Source organism: Pan paniscus, chromosome 9 (assembly GCF_029289425.2).
Source record: "Pan paniscus chromosome 9, NHGRI_mPanPan1-v2.0_pri, whole genome shotgun sequence".
NCBI classification, from domain to species: domain Eukaryota; kingdom Metazoa; phylum Chordata; class Mammalia; order Primates; family Hominidae; genus Pan; species Pan paniscus.
The window spans coordinates 9041056-9057874 of record NC_073258.2 but is presented as its reverse complement, the minus strand read 5'-3'; the positions used below and the strand labels follow the sequence as shown (position 1 = coordinate 9057874).

Genomic DNA, 16819 nt, shown 5'->3' with positions numbered 1-16819 from the left:
CAGATTAATAGGAGTGAGGAAAAACAATGGCTTGAAAAAACAGAAGGTTATAGTCTAAGAAAGCATTCTATAATTATAATTTCAAAGGTAGAGCAGTTTTGAGAGATAGCAAGCCCAACGTAGCCATGGGACTGGTTTGCTTAAGTGAAGTGAAGGTAATGCTCATTGGGTTTAATGAGATGAAGAAATGGAAGGTTAGGGTGTTGAATGGGTCTTTTACCTAGATATCTTGATCATCTAGGTCAAATGATCGCAGGAGTTGGGATGGACAGAAAGGCGAAGTGCCATAATCTTCAGTGTGGGAATATAATCTATAGGTTAATGGATGTCAGTGGCCTGTAGGACAACAGCAGGAGTAGAGGGATCTATCTAAAAAGTATTGAGGTCAGAACAAGGGATTTCACATGAGTATTGGATTAATGGTTTTGGAAGTTAAAATGACACTGCTGACATCATCTTCCATATGGATTTTTGGGGGAAAAAAAGGAAGACTGGAAGGGAATTGAATCCTCAGGGTTTTAACTCTCATTGAAAATCCTCTTGTAATGACCCCAGTTTGAAGTAGTAAACTCAGACCTCCTTGTGGGCTTTGAGTTACCATTAGAAGAAGCAAAGGTCCGTTTCATTTTATCCACCTGAGCCCACTAAACAAGATGCAAGATTCCTCCATGGCCCTTAGAACAAAGTTGATTTCCTTGAAAACCTTGGGAACCCATAATAAACAGGACCCCAGCTGATTGTAGATCTCCTGGGAAGCTACTTAAAACTGGAAACATTTGAATAAAAGGATCCTGGTCTTGCAAAAGCTTTACTCTGTTCATAAATGTAGTCCTAAAATGAACACAAAATTGATAATATGGGGACATAAAGGATAAAAGAGGAAAAAAATTTTTTCACTGCAATCTTTCGAGGCAGATCACTTTTATATGTCTCCATATTGTAAATGCAGAAACCTAGGCTCTGAGAGGTTATTTTGCTGATGTCATACAGCTAGGAAGAACCCCAGTCTGTGGGTCTCTACAGCCTACTCACTTGTGGTGATTCCCAGGGGACCAGGTTCAGGACGCAGGTGGGGAGCCCTGGGCTTACTCAGTGCTTGACTGGCCAGAGGGGAGAATCCGAGTGGCGGCCCCACCCTTGCCTAGCATTCGGGACCACCCATGCAAGGGAGGAGCCAGTACCGTCACTAGTTACTAGGCAGAGGGGTAGTGGTGGTGGAATATAGAGCTCATGTGATCCGTCACATGACAGCAGATCTGCGGAAGGGCAGAATGGGACTCCAAGCCTGGTGAGAAATCGAGAGGGCTCGGGAGAAAGGGATCACGTTGGAGGGAGCACACATTGGGACGGTGGGAGCACACATTGGGAGGGTGGGAACACAAGGACAACGTAGCTCCCACTGAAACCCACCTGCTGCCCCTACAGCCTCCTAGGGCTCTTTGCCCTCATCCTCTCTGGCAAATGCAGCTACAGCCCGGAGCCCGACCAGCGGAGGACGTGAGTTGACTTAGCACAGACTGCCCCCTTCCCCATACCCTGTTCTGCCTCCCACTGTCCTGGTCCTAGCTTCTCTCACCTCCGTGCCAGCTCCTAGTACGCACTCCATAGCTTCATCTCTATGTTCCTAGCCTCAGTCCCCTATCATTCACCTCATGTGATCTGTATCTGCTCCTAGGATCCTACCCAAGGTCTCAGCTCCTAATCTGGAACCTTCCGTGACCAATATTTTCCATCTCCACCCTAACCAAAGCCATGTCCCTGACCCCTGACCCTACAGGCTGCCCCCAGGCTGGGTGTCCCTGGGCCGTGCGGACCCTGAGGAAGAGCTGAGTCTCACCTTTGCCCTGAGACAGCAGAATGTGGAAAGACTCTCGGAGCTGGTGCAGGCTGTGTCGGATCCCAGCTCTCCTCAATACGGTGCCTTTTGGGACTGAGGACAGGATGTGGGATGCAGTGGAGGGACACAGGGCTGGGTTGGGCATGGGATGGTGATCATGTCAGGGCCTGCCAAGACACTTGTGTTCCTCAGGCTAGAAACCTAAAAGGGGATGTGGTTCAGTATACAGGCTTTATGATCAAATATGAACTCAAATTCTGACTCTGCTACTTACTAGCTACCAGGCATCTAGTACAACTTACGTTCCTTCCCCTACCCTCAAATCCATTCTAATTTCCTCTTTTGTTCACATACTAAGGCTGCCAGTTCTAACTCCCAAAGAGCCTTTGGATTAATCTACTTCTTGCTGTCTTTTGTTACTACCAACTCAGTTATTTATTCCCACTCCTGGACTACTGCCCAGCTCCCCAGCTGATCTGCAGTCTCCTCCCTCCACCCCACCCCTCACTGTACTCCCCCACTCTGCTTCAAAACAGTCTCTCCAACAGTCAAAATGGATTGGTTCCTTCTCCTGGTTAAAGCCCTTCACAGCAGGGGGAGTGTGTGCTTGTGAACTGCAGAGGCTGGGGACGGGGCAGTGTGACACTAGTGTGCATGGCAGGAAACAGTGACTCACCATCGTGTTAAGCTTAAAATCAACAAGTATGCAAATTTGAGCTAAACTGAATAACTGGTGCCGAAAGATTTGAAAACATTTACTGGACATAAGCTTAAAATTAAAATGGAAAATTTATATGTATTAACCTCATTCATTTTCATGATCATGGCACTACATGCTGTGGTGCGACATTTGCAACTTACTGGCCTTTAGGGTAAATCCATATTATTGGCCATGGCATTTCAAGTCTCTCCAGCCTTTTCTTCCTCTGCTTCCCAAGTACACCCTACACCTGCACACATAGCCCTCCTTTACCCTGTTCCAGGCTTTGGGAAGTCCTGATGTCTCATAGTTGAGGTCCAAAAGGGGGAGTTTGGGAAAGCAATGAATGAGGGCAAGTGCCTCTTCTGAATCCCTGCAGGAAAATACCTGACCCTAGAGAATGTGGCTGATCTGGTGAGGCCATCCCCACTGACCCTCCGCACGGTGCAAAAATGGCTCTTGGCAGCCGGAGCCCGGAAGTGCCATTCTGTGATCACACAGGACTTTCTGACTTGCTGGCTGAGCATCCGGTGAGAGGAAATGATTGCTCCATGGAGGGCACCAGTCATCCCATCAGTGAGATGGATGGGAGGGAGTTGAGAGCTTGCTGGGGCTTGTGGGTGGGAGCTAATGCATGGGGAGACAGTGACTGACTGCCCAGGGATGCTCAGAGGTAGCTTCTTCTGTTCCGTTTTGAGCTTTCTGACCTCTGTTCTCTGACCTCCAGACAAGCAGAGCTGCTGCTCCCTGGGGCTGAGTTTCATCACTATGTGGGAGGACCTACGGAGACCCATGTTGTAAGGTCCCCACATCCCTACCAGCTTCCACAGGCCTTGGCCCCCCATGTGGACTTTGGTAACACCTATGGGGTGAATGGGGGTTGGGGCACACAGATCCAGGGGCTGAGGAAGTTTAGATGCCATTGGGGACTGGGGGTGGGGTGAGTTGTAAGGGGGGCATTACAGTCTATAAGATCTCCTCAAGCCTGACTTCTCCCTACAGTGGGGGGACTGCACCGTTTTCCCCCAACATCATCCCTGAGGCAACGTCCTGAGCCGCAGGTGACAGGGACTGTAGGCCTGCATCTGGGGGTAACCCCCTCTGTGATCCGTAAGCGATACAACTTGACCTCACAAGACGTGGGCTCTGGCACCAGCAATAACAGCCAAGCCTGTGCCCAGGTGAGCCAAGCAAAGAGCCCCAGGGTCCTCATAGCCTCCCCACAGTGTCCTCAATTCCTTACCACCCTGGGACTCACCCTCGGACCCACGATCTCTGCTCTGACTCCCTCCATAGTTCCTGGAGCAGTATTTCCATGACTCAGACCTGGCTCAGTTCATGCGCCTCTTCGGTGGCAACTTTGCACATCAGGCATCAGTAGCCCGTGTGGTTGGACAACAGGGCCGGGGCCGGGCCGGGATTGAGGCCAGTCTAGATGTGCAGTACCTGATGAGTGCTGGTGCCAACATCTCCACCTGGGTCTACAGTAGCCCTGGTACTACCAAGAGGACTGGACAGTGGGGAAGGGGGTGGGAGATGGGTGTTGATCCCTGCTCCCTCAAGGGAATGCTATAAGCTGGAGAGAGATCCTGACAACCCCCAGTGACTATCTTTGTGCCCATCCCTCAAAAAAAAAAAAAAAAATCCAGGCCGGCATGAGGGACAGGAGCCCTTCCTGCAGTGGCTCATGCTGCTCAGTAATGAATCAGCCCTGCCACATGTGCATACTGTGAGCTATGGAGATGATGAGGACTCCCTCAGCAGCGCCTACATCCAGCGGGTCAACACTGAGCTCATGAAGGCTGCCGCTCGGGGTCTCACCCTGCTCTTCGCCTCAGGTGACCTCCTACCCTAAACTTAGACAATGCTTACACCTCTGCAACCTGGGAGCTTTGACTCCACAGTGATCCCTGAGCCTGGTCTCTGACTCATAATCTGAACTCAGACCTTCCAGTAGGGACCACTGACCTGACCTCTACACTCTGACCTCCTACAGTAACAAATTTCCCCTCTGACATCCGAACCCAAATACTAAGCCCTAACCAATTAATATGAATGCTACACTTGGTCTCTCTCAGGTGACAGTGGGGCCGGGTGTTGGTCTGTCTCTGGAAGACACCAGTTCCGCCCTACCTTCCCTGCCTCCAGGTAAGTACTCTAGCCTACCAATCAGGTATAACCACCACCTTTCACTTGTGATCTCATGATGTAGAACCTTTGTCTTGACCCCACCATGTGCTCCTGTGGTTCAGCCTTAAGCTTTGCCTGCCCTGGCTGCTGTACTCCTGTCTCTTCTTCCTGCAGGTCCCAGGCCCCAAATCTCTTGTGTGGGATACAGCTCCCATTGTTCCTTTTCGTCAGTTCCCAGGCATTTTAGTGGAAGATTTGGTGGGTGTTCTGTAGAGAAAAGTGTGCACAGTCACCTCGGGCCATGCCTTGAAGGCTCAAAATCTCTTAGTCAATCCCATATACATGCTTCCCCACAGAGTCTAGTTCCTCCAGCAAGACCTGGGATATACGCACCCCTCCCCACATATCTTGGAGGTCCCCTTGGGTCCCCTACTATCCAAATGCTGTCTTCTCCCCTCAGCCCCTATGTCACCACAGTGGGAGGCACATCCTTCCAGGAACCTTTCCTCATCACAAATGAAATTGTTGACTATATCAGTGGTGGTGGCTTCAGCAATGTGTTCCCACGGCCTTCATACCAGGTACATGTGTTTGTGTGGATGGATGCAGGGTAAGAGTGAGGATGGGGGATCCTCAGTTCAGCTGACTGCTGGGCAGGCCACATGCCAATACTCACTCAAAAATGCCTTTCAGGAGGAAGCTGTAACCAAGTTCCTGAGCTCTAGCCCCCACCTGCCACCATCCAGTTACTTCAATGCCAGTGGCCGTGCCTACCCAGATGTGGCTGCACTTTCCGATGGCTACTGGGTGGTCAGCAACAGAGTGCCCATTCCATGGGTGTCTGGAACCTCGGTGAGAATCAGCCCATCTCCAAACTCTCACTCAGGAACTACCCTTACCCCCTAACACCTTGAATACCTTGCACCTAGAACCCCTGACTCCTTAGAGATGTCTGATACTTTAAAGCATCACTTCCAAAAAGTCCAATCACTCAGAACCCCTGACCTCTACTTGCACCTTCACTCTTGTAGGCCTCTACTCCAGTGTTTGGGGGGATCCTATCCTTGATCAATGAGCACAGGATCCTTAGTGGCCGCCCTCCTCTTGGCTTTCTCAACCCAAGGCTCTACCAGCAGCATGGGGCAGGACTCTTTGATGTAAGTATGGAAGGGAAGGGTGTGGACGTTTTCAAACAACTATGGGGAGTGCTAAGGGGGACTTGGGGGCAGTTAGGGTGGTGTGGAATAGCCTCTGAAATGTGAGTACAGGGTGAGGAGATATACTCTTTAAGTACTGGTACTAGTAGGCCCAGATCTGATGCCAGCCTCCTCCCTAGGTAACCCGTGGCTGCCATGAGTCCTGTCTGGATGAAGAGGTAGAGGGCCAGGGTTTCTGCTCTGGCCCTGGCTGGGATCCTGTAACAGGCTGGGGAACACCCAACTTCCCAGCTTTGCTGAAGACTCTACTCAACCCCTGACCCTTTCCTATCAGGAGAGATGGCTTGTCCCCTGCCCTGAAGCTGGCAGTTCAGTCCCTTATTCTGCCCTATTGGAAGCCCTGCTGAACCCTCAACTATTGACTGCTGCAGACAGCTTATCTCCCTAACCCTGAAATGCTGTGAGCTTGACTTGACTCCCAACCCTAACATGCTCCATCATACTCAGGTCTCCCTAGTCCTGCCTTAGATTCCTCAATAAGATGCTGTAACTAGCATTTTTTGAATGCCTCTCCCTCCGCATCTCATCTTTCTCTTTTCAATCAGGCTTTTCCAAAGGGTTGTATACAGACTCTGTGCACTATTTCACTTGATATTCATTCCCCAATTCACTGCAAGGAGACCTCTACTGTCACCGTTTACTCTTTCCTACCCTGACATCCAGAAACAATGGCCTGCAGTGCATACTTCTCAATCTTTGCTTTATGGCCTTTCCATCATAGTTGCCCACTCCCTCTCCTTACTTAGCTTCCAGGTCTTAACTCCTCTGACTACTCTTGTCTTCCTCTCTCATCAACTTCTGCTTCTTCATGGAATGCTGACCTTCATTGCTCCATTTGTAGATTTTTGCTCTTCTCAGTTTACTCATTGTCCCCTGGAACAAATCACTGACATCTACAACCATTACCATCTCACTAAATAAGACTTTCTATCCAATAATGATTGATACCTCAAATGTAAGACGCGTGATACTCAACATTTCATCGTCCACCTTCCCAACCCCAAACAATTCCATCTCGTTTCTTCTTGGTAAATGATGCTATGCTTTTTCCAACCAAGCCAGAAACCTGTGTCATTTTTTCATCCCACCTTCAATCAACAAGTCCTCAATCAACAAGTCCTACTGACTGCACATCTTAAATATATCTTTATCAGTCCACAAGTCCTTCCAATTATATTTCCCAAGTATATCTAGAACTTATCCACTTATATCCCCACTGCTACTACCTTAGTTTAGGGCTATATTCTCTTGAAAAAAAGTGTCCTTACTTCCTGCCAATCCCCAAGTCATCTTCCAGAGTAAAATGCAAATCCCATCAGGCCACTTGGATGAAAACCCTTCAAGGATTACTGGATAGAATTCAGGCTTTCCCCTCCCCCCCCAATCATAGCTCACAAACCTTCCTTGCTATTTGTTCTTAAGTAAAAAATCATTTTTCCTCCTCCCTCCCCAAACCCCAAGGAACTCTCACTCTTGCTCAAGCTGTTCCGTCCCCTTACCACCCCTGATACAACTGCCAGGTTAATTTCCAGAATTCTTGCAAGACTCAGTTCAGAAGTCACCTTCTTTCGTGAATGTTTTGATTCCCTGAGGCTACTTTATTTTGGTATGGCTGAAAAATCCTAGATTTTCTAAACAAAACCTGTTTGAATCTTGGTTCTGATATGGACTAGGAGAGAGACTGGGTCAAGTAAGCTTATCTCCCTGAGGCTGTTTCCTCGTCTGTTAAGTGTGAATATCAATACCTGCCTTTCATAATCACCAGGGAATAAAGTGGAATAATGTTGATAACAGTGCTTGGCACCTGGAAGTAGGTGGCAGATGTTAACGCCCTTCCTCCCTTGCACTGCGCCCCCCTGTGCCTACCTCTAGCATTGTAACGACCACATAGTATTGAAATGGCCAGTTTACTTGTCTGCCTTCCTTTCCAAGACCGTTGGTGCCTAGAGGACTAGAATCGTGTCCTATTTAACTTTGTATTCCCAGGTCCTAGCTCAGGAGTTGGCAAATAAGAATTAAATGTCTGCTACACTGAAAACCTCACGCCTCTCATTCGTTGTGATTTTTGCAATATGTTGTTGACTCAGGCTGAAACTCCTCCTCCTACAGCAGCACTGTGTGCCGCCCCACTGCTGCCCCCACCTCTCGGGGCAGTTGGTGGAGAAGAGAGGGGGCTTTCCAAATCCACTATGAATCCTTAAAAGGCTGAATAAGGGAACTTGAAAGGATGCAGACAGGCAGGCAACTCGTAGTCGAGGGACGTAGGGCCATAAACCTCGAAGCCAGGTCTTGAGCGTCAGACAGAATGAGATGTCCCAGAGCGGCGGAGGAGAGCCGGACGCACGCTGGTTCCGGTCTGGACGGAATCGCCGCGGAGCACGGCAGAGGCTAGGGCGGAATGGCTACGGCAGCGCAGTTCGCCAAGGCTCGGTCTCCGCCCTGCAGCCTATTTCCTCTAACCCGCAGATGCACTACGGGAGGAGGCGGGGAGCGGGCTGGAGAGCACTAACAGAGGCAGGCGGGGCGGGTCGTGGGCGCGTGACGTCACCCCGGGGTGTGCGCGGCGCGAGCGGAAGCGGAAGCGGCTCTGTTCGCCGCCTCTCCCACCGGCCCGATGAGCTGCAGCGGCTCCGGCGCGGACCCCGAGGCGGCGCCGGCCTCCGCCGCCTCGGCCCCGGGCCCGGCGCCCCCGGTCTCGGCTCCCGCCGCGCTGCCCTCCAGCACCGCCGCGGAGAACAAGGCCAGCCCCGCGGGGACAGCGGGGGGGCCTGGGGCTGGAGCAGCTGCTGGGGGCACGGGACCCTTGGCGGCGCGGGCCGGGGAGCCAGCTGAGCGGCGTGGGGCGGGTGAGGGCCGGGACGGGTGAGGGCGAGGGCAGCGTCTTGGACTGGGTCCAGCGGCGGGTGAGGGCAGAGGGTATAGACAGACCTAGCTGGGGCCCTGCGCCTCCCACCTCTGTGTCTCATTTTGCTGGTTCTCCTCCAGCTCCGGTGTCGGCGGGTGGCGCGGCGCCCCCGGAGGGGGCCATATCTAACGGGGTTTACGTACTGCCGAGCGCGGCCAACGGAGACGTGAAGCCCGTGGTGTCCAGCACGCCTTTGGTGGACTTCCTGATGCAGCTGGAAGATTACACGCCTACGGTGGGCTTCCGCCCGAACAAGGCCACCTAGCCTGCTGTCAAAACTTTCGGCCACATCGTGCTTTTCGGCGTTCTCTTACATTTGCTCCCCTAGTCGCTCTTCTGTGTTTGCCCTCTGCTCACCCAAACTGTGAGCTTCCTGATAACCAGGCCTATCCATTTCCCTCACCCTCCTCCCGCTCTGCTGACAGTTCTCTTAATTGATTTCTCAGATCCCAGATGCAGTGACTGGTTACTACCTGAACCGTGCTGGCTTTGAGGCCTCAGACCCACGCATGTGAGTAAACCCAGGGCAGGTTAGTTTTGGGTGCTTGTGCAGTATGTTGTCCATCTCCTTCTCATCTAAGTTTTTTCTCCCTAGAATTCGGCTCATCTCCTTAGCTGCCCAGAAATTCATCTCAGATATTGCCAATGATGCCCTACAGCACTGCAAAATGAAGGGCACAGCCTCCGGCAGCTCCCGGAGCAAGAGCAAGGTGTGAGGGGAGGCTTAATGAATCAGTAATTACCTTCCACAACAGTGGAGGCTTATCCTGCCACCCCTTTGGGGAAACTGAATCGTAGGGGAGGTGTAAGACTTACTCAGGGTCATCCATCTGGGATTGAAGTCCGGGATTCCTGTGCTCAGTTGGTGCTCTTCCCTCTTCCCTCAGGACCGCAAGTACACTCTAACCATGGAGGACTTGACCCCTGCCCTCAGCGAGTATGGCATCAATGTGAAGAAGCCGCACTACTTCACCTGAGCCACCCAACCTAAATGTACTTGTCTGTCCCCATGTCCCCACACCAGCCTGTTTTCATAATAAACTTTATTGTGACAGGCGGGGCTGATCCCTCCCATGTTGGGAGACACCATGTGGCAAGTGACAAAGCTCTGAGCCCGCCCCTCTTGGGGCCACAGTGGTAGGGATGGGGGAAGGGGATGGACCCCATGGCTGGGGTAGTACCATGACTGGAGGCGGGGGAGGCAACCAGAGGCCTGCTGCTTTGGGGAGGTGCATTCCCCCAACCATGTCCCGACACCTCTGGAGTTCAGGCAAGGACCTTCCAGTCCTACTTGTCCTGCATCTTCTCAAGGATAGGCACAATCATGTCAAATTTGGGTCGCTTTGCAGGGTCTTCATTCATGCAGATCTTCATGAGCTTACACACATGAGGGGAAATACCTGGTGGGATGGTAGGCCGAAGGCCTTCCAATGCCACCTGCGAATACAAGAAAAAAAGCAGCCTCACAATTTGAGTCTGTCATGTAGAGAGAAGCCACTGGCCCTTGGGACAGGATTACTGTATATCTGAACAAATATGTGAGGAGCCAAGGCCCACTACAGTTATTTTCACCATCACCAACCACTCCCGCAACACAAATGTATGCTGTTGTGCTCTCACCTTCATTCCAATCTCCATATTGGAGAGGTCAGCAAAGGGTACCTCCCGTGTCACCAGTTCCCACAGAAGCACTGCAAAACTCCACATGTCTGCTGAGCGTCTGTTTGTGTCTTCAGGCTTCTTCTGCAGAGCTGGAGAGATAGGGCTTGTCTGTTCTGGCCCCCTGGCCTGGCCTGTCTCTGCCCCCTTCCACTACTTCTGAGGTGGTCCTTTTTTACCTCCCGACATGATGACTTCACTCACCTTCAGGGGCTACCCAGGCAGGTGCATACATGCGACCAGGACATTGGAAAGAGAACTTGACATCAGCCATGCTAATTCGGGCAGTCATGTCCTCATCAATCTGAGGAAGAGAAAACAGATAGAAGGAGGTAAGTCATAGATAGGCAAAGGGCTTTTGGGGCCTGGGCCAGGAGTGAGCTTGTGGCCTCACCATTACACTACGGCTATTGAGTGCATGTCGTGGGATGAGGGGCTCTAGTGTGTGTAGGAAGGCCATGCCCCTTGCCATGTCCAAAGCAAACTTCACAGCCTGGCTCTGGTCCACGACGAAATCTGAGAGGAGGCAAGAGTCAAATAGTTCAGAGAGGCTCATGCACCCTCTCTGCCATTTCCTCCCCAAGGAAATTCTACATCCCTACTCACTGGTGCCTTCATGTAGTACATTGTAGAGGGATCCATATGGCATCCAGTGTGTGATGAGAGTAGGATGAGGAGCAGGTGGAGACTGGCAGGCACCTAGCACTGGGAGCACATTTGGATGCGAGAAAATCCTAGAAGAGGGAGGGAGTGGTTGAGACCCAGTACAAAAGATCTCTTTCAGTGCTATTCAGGGTTCCTTGGAACTAGCAGCTTCCAGGTTACGCCTTGCACTACCTGAGCCGGGGACACTCTTCATTGAAGTCCCTGCTCTTCCTTGTACTCCAGTCTCGAACCTTCAGCACCTTCACGACAATGTCATTGCCCTGCCAGCGGCCCTTCCATAGCTGCAGGACAGGTAGGGGTTAGGAGGCTTGAACTGTTGCTGCCACTTCCTTGCCCACTAACTGGAGGAAAAACTTAAAACAGGTACAAAGCAAGTAATTTATGGGGGTTTAGTGAGGGAAGGGCAAGAAGGGCAGGGGTCACCTCTCCGGAGTGATTCTCGTTGAGCTTCGTCAGGAAGTTAAGCTGTTTGAAGTCAATGCCAGAGTGTTTGTTCAGGGTTCCATTTCCTAAGAGTGTGGGCAGGTCAGGTACCCAGCTTCACCCTAACCCAGCCCCAAGAGGCCAGGATTATTTCCTTTTACAACCCGTCTTCCCACAGTGGTGACTCACGGGGCCGAGTGCGGGTGGTCCCCTTCCAGAATGTGTCCTTGTATGGAATACGGTTGAGATTCTGGCCCATCTTCTCTGCCCGCTCTAGGGAAGAAAAACAACCTGAGCTGTGGTACAGAGGGAGAAGACAGGTGGTAAGGGACGAGAGGACACAAGCTAGGGGATGGGGAGATGGACCTCGGAGAAGCTCTCTCAGGGGTGCCTTGGCTTTGTCCACAGGCATCTCTCCATACTTGTTACAGATGCTGACAAGGGCCCCATTTGCCACCAGGTCCTGGAATGAAAAGGCCATTATGATGAGAGCCACTGCTACCTCGCTGGCAGTCACTGAACCAACCATGAATGCACAAATGTAGAACTTAATCCTGTAAGTGTCACACAGTAGTACTGACAGAATGGGTTGAGGGTTCCAAAATCTCCCACCCAGGCTCAGACTTTACTTCCTACCCATCTCAGGAATTAAGGGCTGAGTACTCACCTCTGCCACTTGATCTTGGCCCCAAAAACAGGCATAGTGCAGGGGCACATTCCCATGTTCATTCACTGCATTGATGTCTGCCTTGTACTGCAATAGCTGGACCCCATGGCCAGACAAAAAGAAGAGGCAGAAAGTACAGTCAGTTCCAAATGAGATACTGGTGTCAGGGCATGGGAAAAGGGGGAAGAGTACACATACTTTCTACTGTATGTTACAGTGCCTGTGACTGACCCTCATGGCATGTATGTGATGTGGATGACGAAGGAGTTTGTACGTACCTTCTGTACAATATCACGGTGTCCATGACTGGCTGCCAGATGCAGGGGGGTGTCATCCCCACGGTTCATTACATTGATCCGTGCCCCCCGCATGATCAACATCTCAACCACAGCAGAGCGGCCCTCTCGGCAGGCCCAGTGCAAGGGGGAGAAGCCATGATCGTCCCTTTGAGGAAGGGGCAATGGTCATTGAGCTGGAGGTGGGATGGGGCAAAGGTTTTGATTCCTGAAAAACTGATAATTACATACTCTCTGGGAAGGCTTACCTCTCTAGGACTTTGATTCTCATTCATGCCAGCGACTCCCAAAGCTGTCCATTTCAGACCTTCCCCTGAGCTTCAAACCAAACCAACCACCTAGATATCTCAACAACCTCTATAAAAAAATGTGTTATCTTCACCATATCCCACATCTCATTTCCTTAGGTGGTAGTGCTCTTCCCCTGGTTTCTCTTGCACCCCTTCTGCAACATCTATTGGTCCTTTCTGTTTTCCACCACATCTTATATATCCCCCTACTTCAGCACTTGTTGCACTGGATTGTAAAAATCTGTTAATGGACTGTCTTGTCTGTTAGACCTTTAAGTTTCTTGAGGGAATGGATTGACAGCAGCTGTTCAGTGCATGTGAGTGGGGGAGAAGGGTGTCTTGGAGAAGGCAGGCCACAACTTATAGAAGAGGGAACAAACTTACTATTTGGCTCTGGTACTGAAACTAACATCTAAAAATGGAATGGAATTTAAATGATGTTTTGGAAGGGTTTATGTTGAAAAGGAGAAATGCTTTTGACTACTGATGAGGTAGATAACAAACCACCATGCAAAGCAGGATTCCCCTACTTAGCAATCCTGTGCATAGAAAACAGAAGAAAATGAGAATGGCTGTTTCGGGATTAAAACTATACCTGATTTTTTTCTTTTCCAAGAAATATGTATTTTATAAAGTAAAGTATACAAACAAAACAAAACAATTGGTTTGGAGCTGGGCCTGCCTGACAGCCTGGGGCCATAAAAGGAAATTCCCTCTAGTTCGGGGCTGCAGATTCAAGGGGCGGAGCAGGGGGCGGTCCGTGGTCTGGGCCAGCAGCCTCCGGATGCTTTAGTGTTGTGGTCACTTCCTGTGTGCGACTCTAGGCAAGGCCTGGAGCTGATCAGGGGTCTGGCCATCCAGATGCCCGTACAGCTGAAGGGGTTGGGGGGTGTGGCCTTTAAGTTAATCATTTTCCTCCACAACTTGCTCGCATCTGCTAACACAGAAATAGCCAAAAGCTTTTCCTTGAGATGGGATTATCCCCAGGAAGCATTACGCCCCCTGTTTATCAGTTGGTCTTGCCTCCTAGACCTTTAATTTGTGCCCTGACTTATCAGCTTCCAGTACTGCCTGTGGCGCCAGGGCAGGCCAAACTCGGGGGGCAAAAGTATGGGCACAAGGGTTCTGTTCACTCTCAGGCTGCCTGCCACCTCAGGGCCTGGACTTCTATCTCAAGAAGACCTGCAAGGAATTAACCCCCTCTTCATATCCAGCATATAGCCAACTTAGGCCCCCATACTTTACTCCTCAAACCAGCACCACAACCTTCCAGTTTCATTAATTCCACCCCTTTTCCTTCTGGCAGCATCTTCCTAGAGTCTTCCTAGACCCAGCTAGAGTCTTCCTAGATGTTAGGCCCACTGGGCAACTGCCTAAGCCTGTATTTCCTCACCAACAAAACAGTAACAGTGCTTACTGTCTTTATCAGGGTACCCTTTGAGAATTATATGAAAAATGGAACAAATGACTTTGCAAAGTATTAAAGAGAAATAGTGTAGAACCTAATGGGAACCAGTGAAGTCTAGACTAAGATGACAGGTGATCCTGACCTGTCAAACCTAAAAACTAAACTCCACCAATTTTAAAAAATAAAGAATTTGAATTTGCCACTCTGAGTCACCATCACTACTGCTCTTCTTGCCTTCCTATCTCAGCCAACCTTGTAGAACTGGTGTACATTCACTTTCACTATTTGCTCACCTCTCAACTTTTGTTTTCTTTTTCTGTTTTAAGACAGAGTCTTGCTCTGTGGCCCAGGCTGGAGGGCAGTGGCATGATCTTGGCTCACTGCAGCCTCTGCTTCCCGGGTTCAAGCAGTTCTCCTGCCTCAGCCTCCGAGTAGCTGGGATTACAGGCGCACGCCACCACGCCTGGCTAATTTTTGTATTTTTAGTAGAGACAGGGTTTCACCATGTTGGTCAGGCTGGTCTCGAACTCCTGACCTCGTGATCCACCAGCCTCGGCCTCCCAAAGTGCTGGGATTACAGGCATGAGCCACCGCACCCGGCCTACTTTTCAATCTGCCACAAATCTGCTGTATTGAGAGCAGAGATTATGTCAGATTCTGGACTCTAGCACCCAGCACAGAAGGTGTTCATCATAGTGCCTTAAATTAAGGAACCCAATGTAGTCTGATTTCTTCACCCATTATTCTGAAACAACACTCACAGATGGTCAAATACATCCTAACTGCACATTGAGGGGAACAACAGACACTGGGGCCTACCAGAGTGGGGTGGATAGGAAGAGGGAGAGGATCAGGAAAAATAACTAATGGGTACTATGGCTTAATACCTGGGTGATGAAATGATCTGCACAACAAACCTCCATAACACGAGTTTACCCATCCAACAAACCTGCACATGTACCCCTTAACTTAAAAAAAAAAAAACCCAACTGTAAATTCAATGGCTACTTTAAAATATTAATGTTCTTTGATCTCTCAGTAGCCTGTACTGCTGTTGACCACCTCCCCTTCATTAAAACATTCTCTTCTGTAAGCTTTACTCACACATTTTCCTATTTCTTTTTCAACTTCCAGTTGCTCCTTTTCTGTCGTGCAGGCTTCCTGTCCCCTGACCTCTTGCCTTCCACTCTCCTGAGACATTCTCCTTCACAACCATGTCTTCAAGTATCATCTATATATATGATATATATATGCTATCTATATGCTGATAGCTCTCAAATCTGTGTCTCCAAGTCAGATTCCTCCCCTGAATTGCAAATCTGCATAACCAACAACACACTCAACATTTCCACCTTGCTGCATTGTCACCTTAACTTTAACATGTCCAGAATAAAATGCCTCATCCTCCAGTTTTCTCCATCTCAGTAAAAACAACCAAGTTCCCAAGCCAGAACCCTGGTCCTCATCCTTGCCCCTACTCACTCCCCACACCAAGTTCCACAATTCTTCGTCCTAAAGACTTCTGGAATTTGATCACTTCTCTTTTTCACTCACCCTAATTCTAGTCCAAGACATCATTACTTCTACGATGAACTAGGCAATTGCCTCCTTTCCACCTGCTCTTCACAAAGCATCCAAGATGATACTGAAAAATGGACAATCTCATTATGTCACTATACAGCTTTAAAACCTTGCTTTTAAAATAAAGACCTTCATATAGCCTAAATATGCTTGCATGATCTGGCTGATCCTTGGAGACCTCTACAGTCTTATGTCCTGTTCTTTTCCTCTTGTACCCAATGCTCCGACTCACAGAGATCATCTATCCTCCAGCCATATGGAACTCCAGACAATTTCCTGTTCTCTCTGCTCTGTGCCTTGCCCCCTAGCCTTTGGCCATGCAGTCTACTGAGGCTGGAAAGCTCTCTGTAGCCTCTGCCTGTGAAACTCTTATTCTGCAGTCAAGATTCAGCTCAAACTGCGTCCTCTGTGAAAACCCTCTGCCCGCCACAGGCTATGCTTAGCACTCATTACACTGGCTAGCAAAGGCAGCCGCCACCACCAGACATGAGCACTCCACTCCACGTAGCCAGATCTCTAGCCTTCCTCTCATCCACCAACCGTTTCGGCTCACCCCTGGTTGAGGTCGTTCTCCGTGTTGTCCAGCCACAGGCGAACGGCGACTGCGTTGCCCTCCCGGCACTGAGTGAAAATGTCGTCCATAGCAGCGTCCCGGCGCCGAGTCCCCTGGATTGGGGAAGCCTGAGGACTGTGGAGTGATCCAGGGAAGGAGGGTGAACCCCAAGCTTTATCCTCTACAGGAGAGAAGTGTTTGTGTTGGGGGTAGGGGGCCTGAGCTGCGTCCCCGGCTAGTGGGGGTCTGTGAAGGAGTTCGGGGCTGCGGGATGATCCCTGGCTGTGTCCTCTAGATGCGAGGTAAAGGCGGGTCAGGGTGGGCAGGGGGTGACGAAGAGGTAGTGTCTGCTGAACGGTTGTCCGAGAGCAGGCAACTAGACCCGATCGGCGAACAGAGTTGGGGGAAGTGGGGAGGTTCAGGCTCCGTATACTCTGGGAGAGGGGACCGGGGGTCCTCCCCAGGGTTGGCTCCGTTCCTTACTTGG

The 16819-nt window shown here is 50.4% G+C and overlaps 3 protein-coding genes across 5 annotated transcripts; 2 read left to right on the top strand and 1 right to left on the bottom strand.

Moving 5' to 3' along the window:
* The first annotated feature begins 1190 nt into the window (after positions 1-1190).
* Positions 1191-7922, top strand: TPP1 (tripeptidyl peptidase 1). 2 transcript variants are annotated; one of them, XM_003819085.7, is made up of 13 exons: positions 1191-1288; positions 1426-1497; positions 1778-1917; positions 2917-3067; positions 3265-3392; positions 3540-3718; positions 3834-4032; positions 4187-4375; positions 4616-4685; positions 5128-5248; positions 5361-5519; positions 5699-5824; positions 6004-7922. In XM_003819085.7, the coding sequence occupies exons 1-13, from the start codon at positions 1245-1247 to the stop codon at positions 6142-6144; spliced, it is 1719 nt and encodes a 572-aa protein (XP_003819133.1). In that variant the 5' UTR covers positions 1191-1244; the 3' UTR covers positions 6145-7922. The 2 variants fall into 2 exon arrangements, with proteins under 2 accessions (XP_003819133.1, XP_063464412.1); XM_063608342.1 differs by having other exon boundaries at positions 1218-1288; positions 4187-4380; positions 4621-4685.
* Positions 7923-8470: 548 nt separating this feature from the next.
* Positions 8471-9843, top strand: TAF10 (TATA-box binding protein associated factor 10). Its single transcript, XM_034932049.4, has 5 exons — positions 8471-8730; positions 8870-9024; positions 9236-9300; positions 9385-9499; positions 9677-9843. The coding sequence occupies exons 1-5, from the start codon at positions 8499-8501 to the stop codon at positions 9764-9766; spliced, it is 657 nt and encodes a 218-aa protein (XP_034787940.1). The 5' UTR covers positions 8471-8498; the 3' UTR covers positions 9767-9843.
* Positions 9816-16466, bottom strand: ILK (integrin linked kinase). Of its 2 annotated transcripts, XM_003819082.5 has the most exons (12): positions 16333-16466; positions 12483-12648; positions 12205-12300; positions 11904-12000; positions 11727-11810; positions 11538-11623; positions 11286-11395; positions 11055-11182; positions 10843-10964; positions 10653-10752; positions 10410-10540; positions 9816-10226 (listed from the first exon to the last, which is right to left on the bottom strand). In XM_003819082.5, exons 1-12 carry the CDS (start codon positions 16419-16421, stop codon positions 10077-10079), a joined length of 1359 nt encoding a protein of 452 aa, XP_003819130.1. In that variant the 5' UTR covers positions 16422-16466; the 3' UTR covers positions 9816-10076. The 2 variants fall into 2 exon arrangements, with proteins under 2 accessions (XP_003819130.1, XP_054951144.1); XM_055095169.2 differs by lacking the exons at positions 11538-11623; positions 11904-12000 and having other exon boundaries at positions 16333-16461.
* Between the last annotated feature and the right edge of the window lie 353 nt (positions 16467-16819).

Excerpts from the sequence above, each read along its gene's own strand:
- TPP1 (XM_003819085.7), top strand. The coding sequence starts at position 1,245 with ATGACAGCAGATCTGCGGAAGGGCAGAATGGGACTCCAAGCCTG. Across the intron at positions 1,289-1,425 it reads AGAATGGGACTCCAAGCCTG|CCTCCTAGGGCTCTTTGCCC; the intron begins GTGAGAAATCGA and ends CTGCCCCTACAG. Across the intron at positions 1,498-1,777 it reads GAGCCCGACCAGCGGAGGAC|GCTGCCCCCAGGCTGGGTGT; the intron begins GTGAGTTGACTT and ends CTGACCCTACAG.
- TAF10 (XM_034932049.4), top strand. The coding sequence starts at position 8,499 with ATGAGCTGCAGCGGCTCCGGCGCGGACCCCGAGGCGGCGCCGGCCTCC. Across the intron at positions 9,025-9,235 it reads TGGAAGATTACACGCCTACG|ATCCCAGATGCAGTGACTGG; the intron begins GTGGGCTTCCGC and ends TTGATTTCTCAG. Across the intron at positions 9,500-9,676 it reads GCTCCCGGAGCAAGAGCAAG|GACCGCAAGTACACTCTAAC; the intron begins GTGTGAGGGGAG and ends CTCTTCCCTCAG.
- ILK (XM_003819082.5), bottom strand. The coding sequence starts at position 16,421 with ATGGACGACATTTTCACTCAGTGCCGGGAGGGCAACGCAGTCGCCGTT. Across the intron at positions 12,649-16,332 it reads GAGAACGACCTCAACCAGGG|GGACGATCATGGCTTCTCCC; the intron begins GTGAGCCGAAAC and ends CCTTCCTCAAAG. Across the intron at positions 10,541-10,652 it reads TGCCTGGGTAGCCCCTGAAG|CTCTGCAGAAGAAGCCTGAA; the intron begins GTGAGTGAAGTC and ends CTATCTCTCCAG.